The sequence below is a fragment of the Seriola lalandi genome, unplaced genomic scaffold, assembly GCF_002814215.2.
Source record: "Seriola lalandi dorsalis isolate HSWRI2012SDOR001 ecotype SW California unplaced genomic scaffold, Sedor1 jcf7180002054062, whole genome shotgun sequence".
In the NCBI taxonomy this organism is placed as follows: Eukaryota; Metazoa; Chordata; class Actinopteri; order Carangiformes; family Carangidae; genus Seriola; species Seriola lalandi.
The window spans coordinates 591,758-601,726 of NW_019524615.1; the positions used below are offsets into that span (position 1 = coordinate 591,758).

The following is a 9,969-nucleotide window of genomic DNA, read 5'->3' on the forward strand; positions in this document are numbered from 1 at the left end:
AAGATACTGTTCTGTATATAGATGGAACTCTCAGCAAAACTTGGATAGTTTCCACACGGCAAATTTCAAGTATGTGTGACAAGATGCAATCTTGTTACGTCGAGATCATGACATTAAGTATTTAATGTGTGCTCCCCACACAACAATACTAGAAATCATGAGTTATAAATTGTAATTGTCTCATACGTATTCACGGGAAAAGGTGGTGCTCTCAACAGTCCTGCCTAAGCAACATACATGTTTTCATGTATGCTGTCTGATTTCAAAGCCCAGGAGAGAATGAGATGAATGTAATGTATTGCTCAGAGTTGTTCCCACTGCTCTTTACCGTGACGATACAGAGATGTTGTGTGTCAGAGCCCACTGGCACCAACTGTTCACTGCTGTGGAAGAGTGGGACTTTGACTGAATGTTACACAATTCTTGATTCGATTATAGTAAGAAATAAGGTGAATTTATAAAATAAAGTGCTTTTACTTAGTGCAACAATGTACCTCAGACACTCCGGAACAGTAGGTGGCGGTATCATTTTACTACATCCATGGGCAGCATGTATCTCACAAGTTGGTTTGCAGCTGCCATTAGCAGTAGCTGGACACTTCCCTTATAGACTTTCAGACGAGGTCGTCAAGAAGCTGAACACGATTAACCCGATTATCTCCTCTATTCTCGATTTTACAGGAGAGTCTGTGGTTGTGAATTGTGTAAGTTTTGCCGTTAGTTAGATAGCTATATTGTGGCGTTATTTGTAAAGAATATGTCCTCATCAAGCGCGAGGCCTAGCTGGCTACATAGCCAACGTTGGCTAAACTTGACATTTTGTGAGATTTGTTTGCCACCGACTTAACAAATGCATCAAAAAAGTTGCGCAGGCGGTAACCGTAGTGTAAGATTCTTTGTTTTATCATTGTAATGCCAATTAGCGTTGCGGTTGGTTGATGAAATACTGTTTATTAATGGCGACAAGGTAGTTAGCATGTACATGTGGTGTACGTGTTTCTGGTTAGCTAAGCTGGAGTGACGCTGTTCCTCAGTCAATTTGTCATGCCCGACGGATTTAACTACGTGGATCGATAACCTGGAAGCCGTAGTAAGGTGTCACGCAATTGATTTGCTAATCGGCAATGGCTGGTTTTCCACTGTGACTGGTATTTAAGTTATATCGGCAGCTATCGGTTGGCTAACTTTAGCTGCTCTGAGGTTTCGGTGCCTGAATAATTGATACAAACCTTTGCCAATTATTTGGTGTAGTATGGCATGGTATCTGGTAGCCATACTTAGCCATAATGAAGCATAATGAGTCTTAAATTGTTGTTTGGTTTCACTTTATATATTTTGGGCTTTGGTTCAAATGTCTAGAACTAAGCAGCTGGTCATATTACAATGGATGTAGTGTAAAAGTATTACAATCATGGAGCCATTTGTGAATTTCTTTCATCGCGGTGCATTAAATGCTGAAGTGAAAGTCTGACTACAGAAATTTACCATTCAGCTGTCACATAGCATTGCATTCATAAGCCATATTTGGGAACTGAACGGGGAACGCAAATAATGATCAAGAATGACTGTTGTCAAACATGTCATATATTTAATAATTATTATTAATGGAAGAAGTTTTAGTTACATGACAGCCCATACACGCACCATTTCTATGTGTTTAATTCTAGTGTGTTCTACAATTGAATGGTCAAGGCCGGATGACCTGCATAGTAGTCAGTAAACAAAAAGTTAGCAAAGAAGTATCTCTTCAAAGTTGTGACGCTTTCACAATAAATTGTTTCGAAGATATAATGTTGAGGAACGTCAATGAGAAGACAATCACACTTGCTACGGAACAAGTGTAATACTGTATCAGTTTGCATTGGTGTATCAAGGACTAAGTGGTGCTAAGGCGAGTGGACAGACGAAGAAAACACAAGAAAAGGGGACACTGCTGTTTTCGGATAAACCGGGATGCTAGTCTCTGGAGCAGACAACAGATTGCAGAAGTGGTGTAGATTGCCAAACTGTGATCCACAACAGAATGTTTTTACTATCGTGACAGATGTGGTGCTGCTTTGGTTGGATCAAAGCTGATGCTGATGTCGCTAATGCAAATGGCTTGTAGTTAGCATGCCATGACAACAGTGACATTAGATAATGGTGTTATTGTCCTTGATTAGTAGCAGCTGTGTATCAGTTGAAGAACTGCCTCCTTCGAAGTCTGCATTTCAAGACTGAATTTATCATGGATCAACAAGGCTGTCCTATTATGAAGGCCCCACCATATGCAACGAAGAAATACTTGTTCAATCGTGGTGTTATTGACCACCTCGTTTGCTGAATTAATGGACCAAGTAAATTTTTTAACTACCATTGTGATGTGCAACACCTGTGTGCAGGATTAATGCTGGTCTTTGAGGGAAAATAATGGCTGTGTTGAGTGCTCTGTGAATTGGTGCTTTCTAGGAGGTGAGTTTAGTCTATTAGCCTTCAATCTTCCAAAGGCCTATAACCTTATCAGCTGTGTCGTTAAATAAAGAGGTGGCCTTTTGAAATGTTTAATTTGCAAGATACATATGTATAGGTATATAAGATTATATGTGATGAATTAGAATAGCTTCCCATGTGTGAGTTGGTGTAACTGTGACGTGTGCACAGCATTTTCTGCACCAGTAGATAATATGGTTAATTTTTGTTTTCCAATGCCACAGTAGAAACTGATCAAGAGCAAAAAGGTAAATGATTATGGCAGACAGATCACTGTCAGACTGTTTTTTAATGGCTAGTGTTTGATGTTGAGTGATGTGATTTTTGAATATACAGATCAATGCTGTGCCATTGGTGTTATTGAAAATATCTCGGTAATGATGAAGTTGTGTGTGGAACTTGATTGAATGTACACTGAATAAGATTTTGGAGCGAAAGGGATGGGTTGTTCATACTTTACTTAATTAATTTGACTGCCACTTCAACACAAATGGCAGATGCTTTAAGTTGATATTGTGTGTCGCGAGTTGTGGTGTCTGTTGAACTGTTATAGTTAATGTCACCAATCTGAATTTTGTAGTTTTGTCTGTTTTAAGGTGGTTTTGTGGACATTGATCGTGATGGTGTCACCTTGTCTCTGATCTCCTTTACCTCACATTGCTATTCAGATTCAGTGGTGTAATATTCGGATACAAGGAAAATGACGCTGAGCTGGAGAAGCTCTGTTGGCAATAATGCTATTCTATACCCTTCTGTCTGCAGGTGCTGTCATTTGTGCTTCAGCATGGCAGTCGTCATCCGTTTACAGGGACTGAGAGTCACAGCAGGTTCTGAGGATATTCGCAAGTTCTTCACCGGCCTCAAAATTCCAGATGGAGGGGTTCATATAATTGGTGGGGAGCGAGATGAAGCTTTCATTATCTTTGCTTCGGATGAAGATGCAAGGAGAGCCATGACACGGTCAGGGGGTTGCATTAAGGATTCACCTGTTACACTGCTACTCAGTAGTAAAGCAGAGATGCAGAACATGCTTGAAAGAAGTACAAAAGATGTGGAGCTGGATCAAAGGAGGCGATTTGAGGAGAATGCAAGACGTGCTAGAAAATCGTTGGGCCCTGAGGCGGGCAGGAGATCAGGTAGCAGATCGGGTCATACCCCTCCCCCTCAGCACCAAAGGGCTTCAAACAATAGTGATGACTTTTTGTGTGTGTTTCTAAAAGGAATGCCTTTCTCTGTGACTGAAAGGGAAGTACGTGATTTTTTCAGTGGTTTACTTATTGATGAAATAATCTTATTGAAAAATGAATATGGTGCAAACAATGGGAGAGGTCTTGTCAAATTTGGAACAAGACTGGATGCAAACGAAGGCCTGAAGAGGGATAGGAAATACATCGGGTCAAGGTATGTGGAGGTTTCCATGACAACAGTACATGATTGGCATCGAGCTACTGGTAGAGTACCAATGGTTGTCAACAGGGATGACAACTTTGAAAGGGAGAGATCACCCATTCGCAATCAGAGGAATCTTCAACATCGTGCAAGGTCACAATCACCTTTGGCCCAGAGGCCTATGGCTCCTTCTGATGATGAGTACTGTGTTTTAATGGACAATTTATCCTATACTGTTGAAAAAGAAGACATAAAAAAGCTTTTTCATCATACAAAGCTTGAGGATGACCAGATCCTGCACTTGATTGACAGTGATGGAAGAAGAACTAGATCTTCATTTGTGCTGTTCAAGAATCAGCGTGACTACTGTGAAGCCTTAACTCATGAAAAAAGACTATTTTTTAATCGGTGGGTTTATACCCGTCCAATCTCAAGAGAGAGCATGATCACCCTTCTTGAATCTCAGAGTATGGATGTGCGAGCGTCTGGAGACTCTGAACGGATTCAGGAGAGGCCTCCATCTTACCCCAGTGAACGGTTTCAGGAGAGGCCTCCATCTTACCCCAGTGATCCTTATGACTCTGAGAAAGTGTGTGTGTTTGTGCGGAACCTGCCATTTGATGTAAGAAAAGTTGAGATCATGGACTTCTTCCACGGGTTTAATATCAATGAGGACAAGGTGTTCTTGTTGCTTGACCATAAAGGTGCTGGGGTGGGGAAGGCTTTGATTCTCTTCCAGTCTGAGGCAGAGGCTATGAGGGCACTCTCTCTCAATGGACGACGGTTTCTTGGGTCAGAAGTCATGCTGAACTGCATTTCACGTTCTCAGATGCAGCAGTTGGGTGTTGAGCCCCCAATGGGACAAGAGCCAGCTGAGCAAGAGCCACTCCCACGAGAGGAGTGGTACTCGGGCAGGAGCAGCGAGGCATCCTATCGCCCTGGTGACACTGAGTACACTGACTTAAGGATGCCTCATGATGGTAATATGCCAATGACTAATGTCCAGTCTCAAGTCCATGGAGGCTGTGATTATGAACCTTATGCAGCGGGCCCCTGTGCTCCACGCGACAGGGGTAATGGTGTTCGTGACGACTCTGGCCCCTCATTGCAGCATTTTGATGGTCCCACTTGTGTAAAGTTAATCAACTTACCATTCCAAATCAGAAGCGAGGAAATCTATGACTTTTGCTATGGATATCGCATTATCCCTGGGTCTGTCTCACTGCTGTATGACCAGAGTGGAAAACCTAAAGGCTCTGCGACTGTGGTATTTGAGTCTCGTCGGGAGGCCTTAACAGCAGTAGAGGAACTGAGTGGAAGACCAATAGGTCCAAGAAAAATAAAGCTACTATTTGTTTGAGAGTGACATTGTGTGTCATGCCACTAACATGCCCTAGCAGTGTGGTTTGGACATGTACACAATGTTTATTTAAGGGAAACAATTGCCTTCTGTTTCTCATTTTGATTAATGTGGCATGGGTTCATTGAACAGCGAATTAAGTTATGTTTATTTTCCCAACTGCATTTAGTTTTAGTGATTAGGCATTATAGTCTGTTGATTTATTATTGGTTTTGTATGCAGTTATCATCTTAAAGTGAAATACTGGAGGTTTGGTTTTCTCACTGAAATATTTTTGTTTAATTCAACTTGCAACACCATGTTGAAAATTTTCATTTTACTATTTTTGTTTATTGAATTATTGTAGGTTTTTCATCACAGTTCTGTTGATGATGCAAACAAATTTTGCTTTCTGACATAAACCTGTAAATAAAGTGTTTTCTGTGTTTGTCATTGAGTATTAAGTTGGGATGTACAGTATTTTCATTTTATAAAAATCCATCAGTCTTAGAACATGACTTAAAAAATGATATGTATTTTAAACAGTGCCTCTTCCTCTGATATAAGACTTTCACCAGCAACATGTGTAGCATCCTCTAGGTTTACTTATGAGATGGATTTTGACAGTGAAGTTGCAGTGATGCACATAACACATGATTATGCCTCATCTTTGGGTGTAAATCAGAGATTTGAATAAAATGTCATAAACTTTGAAACTCCAGTATATTAGTTATTGGTACACCATTTGGATTTTACTTTGAACATTTTAACAGGCCCTGAAAGAGCACAGTCTCTGGATTTAAATGGAACATGTGATGAATGAACTCCACAGCAAAGACTTAAGAACCCTATTGAAGAGCTAAATGTATTATAATTATATTGTTACAAATCCTTGGTGTGTGAGAGAGTGAAATTTTTTTTAATCAGTTTTCTATTTATTTTCAAATAGGCAAATGCAACTTGGAAGCATTTCTGGCGTTGATTACACACTGTCACTATGACTATTAGGTTATGACAGCCACATTATTTAAATTGTATAGTATCAAATATAAGCCACAGCTATATTGTCTGCTCATTTGTAAGCTATTCCCTTTAAGATCACGTGAAACTGACATGATCCTGTACATCTACATAAAAAAAATAAAGATTTTATTCTGAAAGTTATGTACCGGAAGTTATGGTTTTGCTTCGACTAGCATGACACCGGTGAGGTGAGCAGACAGAAAACCACGCTGCGGGAATTTGATAAAACCACAGGTGAATAATTAAACATTATATGTCTTGTTTTTAAAGTAAAACGGCGACGATGACAATCCTGAACGTGCCCATATGAGTTATTAGACCAGTATCGCTAGCTAGAATGATCGTTTCTCAATGTTCAAACTTCTGCATAATTATAAAGTTGCATTTGCCAGCAGTCAACGTTAGCTGGTTTACTGTGATTTTGTTGCGTTAATATTGTTAAAGATAGACCGTGTAAGATTTTTATATACAGACACAACCGTTAAATAAGTAAAACAAGTGATGAGCAGTGATTCGTAAACGTTAAACACAACTGCTAATGGTAGCCGCTCGCCGTTATCATGCAGACTACGGTTTACACAGATGTCTGCCATGAAACACGTTACAATGGGCAACAGGAATTTTCCACCTGTTTCCGAAACTGCCTCTACAGTTTAGGTACAAAGAGATTTAGAAATCGTTTTTACTGCTAGTGTTCACATGTTATTAATTTAAGTGAAGTTGATTGTAGTAGATTAACTGTCAGCTAAGATAATAGGACCGAGTTAAGTCGTTTCTGTAATCTTTATAATCCACAATTGCCTACGTTAGCTGTTATGCTACATTCAGACGAGGTCCTCCCAAACCAGCCACTGCAAAGTGTTATTGTGAATATTTTTTTAGTATTTATTTTTTCCAAGGAACTCCATTTTAGAAACTTAAACTTACTTTACTACTACTTTAATTATTTTAATACTTTATTCTATTTCATACCTGCCTTCTATGAATTAGGAAAGATCATCTGAAGCCTGACATCAAAATAGTAGGCCTAATATATATTTCTCATAATGGTTTGAGTAACAGAATTTTAACTATTCCTAGCATACAACTCATTACAGATTCCCCAATGGTCTGCAAGCCCCACTTTGGAATGCACAAAAAATAATATTTTGAAACATTAGTAATGTCTGTCTGTATTAATACAGCACTACTTAATATAAATGTCATGAGTGAGCCTTGTAGAGTGTAGTAGGCTTAAAACATGTCTGAACCTTAATGACACCAGACATGGAGGTATCAAGGAGAAGGATCCTCCAGAAACATCTGGAGCCTGCGAGACCCCTGCGTCGCTGCATCCATATTGACATGGGTAAGTAATCTGCACCAGCTGGTCAAACTTGAAGGATCAGAGGTTTCTGTTAATTTATTATTATTGTGTTCATATTTAAGGGAGTGCTTTTAAGAGAATTCTATCACTCCATTTAGAGCCCCAAATAAATGCTGCCACATGTGCACAGGCACTGATGGAGGAAGTGGATCAAGAGGTAAGAAATCCTAAAGAATGTAATATTTTAGGGTTATAACAAACTGTTTTTTAAATTTTTTTTATTATTATTATAGATTATTCTGTCAATTTCTCAGTGTAACATGTCAAGCCAGACAACACAAGTTGTGGTCTTCATATTGCTTATTCTGTTACTTTCAAAAGTTAAAACCCCAAAGATAATCAGTTTACAATGATACAAAACAGCAAATCATCACACCTGAAAACACTAAATGGTAATTTTGCTTAAACTTTTCATTAAAATGATATAAATTTTCCTATTAAGTGGCCAATTTAGACAAGATTAAGTTGTTTCAAATTTTCTAATCTTGTGCTTGACAGACAGATATTAGCATAGAGCAGTTCTACAAGATTGTCAACCTCCAAAAACATAACGAAGGTAAGACAAAATGTTTTAATGACACATTGTAATGCTTATGTGTTTACTTCAAGTTGGGAGGTTGTTATTTAGAGTACTGGTGTGACAGATGCCCCTTGTACTGTCAGAGTACCTACTTTTTTCCTTTCATAATGTTGATTTTTAATTTTTAATATATGTATATACATCTATACTTGTAGGCAGAATATCTTACACAAGAGATTTTTTAATTGGGTTGGCAAGTTGTCCTGAGGCCAGGAAGAAGCCGGAATTCTTGCCAGAGCACCCCATAGTCTTAACTGAGGCAGTAAGTTGGCTGTTTTCATTCAGTTTTAATGTGGTATCATCACTAAATGGTCAAAATAGTTATAACTGTGCTGTTTGGATTTAATTGTGTTTTTATACTATCTTTAACAGAGAGATCCTGGGGACCTAAGGCTTCATGAAATGGGTGGTGGAAAAGAGGAGATGTAAGTTTAATCTTTAAACTGTATGTAAACTCAGTTTGAGTTTATCACACCCCATTGATACAGTAGCAAGTGACACAATCTATATAATGATTTGAATTGTGCAGATTACTGTTTGAGAACTACATTATTTTTATGCACAGAACGTATTAGCCCTGGCTCATTACTGGTTGTTCTATCATTGTCTTACTGTATGCTTGACTGTGGGTGTTACGTGCTTTTTACTTTGTTAAATTCAGTGTGGTATCTTGATAAAGTCACAGACATGAAGAGTAAAAAATAATAATTTTTCAATATTTCTTTCTGTTTTTAGGGCGGCAGTAAGACTTCACTCACCTTAAAAAATTTGCACTGGTGTTCACTGTTTACCCCAAAGAGTGTTTGTTTTTACCTTTTTACTTTTCTTGTTGAATTTTATTTAACTCGTGACATTTATTTTGCATGTTTATTATTTGATAACTATTTGAAGTGAAGTTGCACAAGTCATAATACTAAACACCACTTTATTTGCTTAAGTATGAGTGTTGCACTTTAACTTATATTTTCTGCTGTGTAGGATTTTGGCTACGGTGAAGTATTTATATTGTGTAGAAATGTTCTAAACATAAGATATTAATGGCTACTTTTCAAAAAACTATGGGGGAAAATTGCCCTTTTATGCAGACTCGTCATTACTCATACTGGAATCATAAAAAACACTTCTTAAAGTGACAGTGAACAAAATGATGTTTGCCATCAGCTGGGGTTATATCAGCATTGTGATTTAACATGTCTTTCCAAACATGTTAATTTCTTCTCTCATAAAGGACAGTTTGACTCAACAGTTTGGTGTATTGACATTTTCTTTCTGGCATGTAATTCAAACTTAAAGCTGCAATAATGAACATTTACAATGTATCAAAGGACTGTGTGTCATATGAAAGGTGATGCTCATAGTGACATACCATAGAGAAACAACACCCAACTCTGCAGCCCCTTCCAGCTGATTGTGTTTGGTTTTGTGGCTTACAACTCTGATCTTATCATCACATCCTCAGCTGGCAGCTGTATGCTACCTTCCTAGCACCATAGGGATAACAAAATTATCTGGTGTATCTGGTGAACATAGGGAAGCATTTAGCTGCTAAAGAGCCAGGTTTTCCCTTGGGTTAGTGGAGATTAAAACATAGGTTAAATGAGGGTAAATAATGGGCTTACTTCATCAGGAAGATATTAACAAGTTGCTGACACTAACAGTTGAAAAAATAAGTTAATACACCTATAATGGTACAGAATCAAACCTTGTATTTTATTTTTTTACAGTATGTGAACTAATGTGGTCTCTCTCAACTGGAATAAAGAAACATTTTCTATTTTTTTTACATCTTGCTCAACATCATCA

General features: G+C 38.3%; 2 protein-coding genes across 4 annotated transcripts; both read left to right on the forward strand.

Moving 5' to 3' along the window:
* Window positions 1–569: 569 nt before the first annotated feature.
* Window positions 570–5,661, forward strand: rbm12bb (RNA binding motif protein 12Bb). Of its 2 annotated transcripts, none has more exons than XM_023403156.2 (2): window positions 570–2,451; window positions 3,232–5,661. In XM_023403156.2, exon 2 carries the CDS (start codon window positions 3,254–3,256, stop codon window positions 5,216–5,218), a length of 1,965 nt encoding a protein of 654 aa, XP_023258924.1. In that variant the 5' UTR covers window positions 570–2,451; window positions 3,232–3,253; the 3' UTR covers window positions 5,219–5,661. The 2 variants fall into 2 exon arrangements, with proteins under 2 accessions (XP_023258924.1, XP_023258923.1); XM_023403155.2 differs by having other exon boundaries at window positions 570–704.
* A 721-nt stretch (window positions 5,662–6,382) lies between these two features.
* Window positions 6,383–9,409, forward strand: gra (granulito). 2 transcript variants are annotated; one of them, XM_023403159.2, is made up of 7 exons: window positions 6,383–6,454; window positions 7,485–7,568; window positions 7,685–7,743; window positions 8,085–8,142; window positions 8,322–8,428; window positions 8,539–8,591; window positions 8,902–9,409. In XM_023403159.2, exons 2-7 carry the CDS (start codon window positions 7,487–7,489, stop codon window positions 8,927–8,929), a joined length of 387 nt encoding a protein of 128 aa, XP_023258927.1. In that variant the 5' UTR covers window positions 6,383–6,454; window positions 7,485–7,486; the 3' UTR covers window positions 8,930–9,409. The 2 variants fall into 2 exon arrangements, with proteins under 2 accessions (XP_023258927.1, XP_023258925.1); XM_023403157.2 differs by having other exon boundaries at window positions 6,414–7,568.
* Window positions 9,410–9,969: the final 560 nt, after the last annotated feature.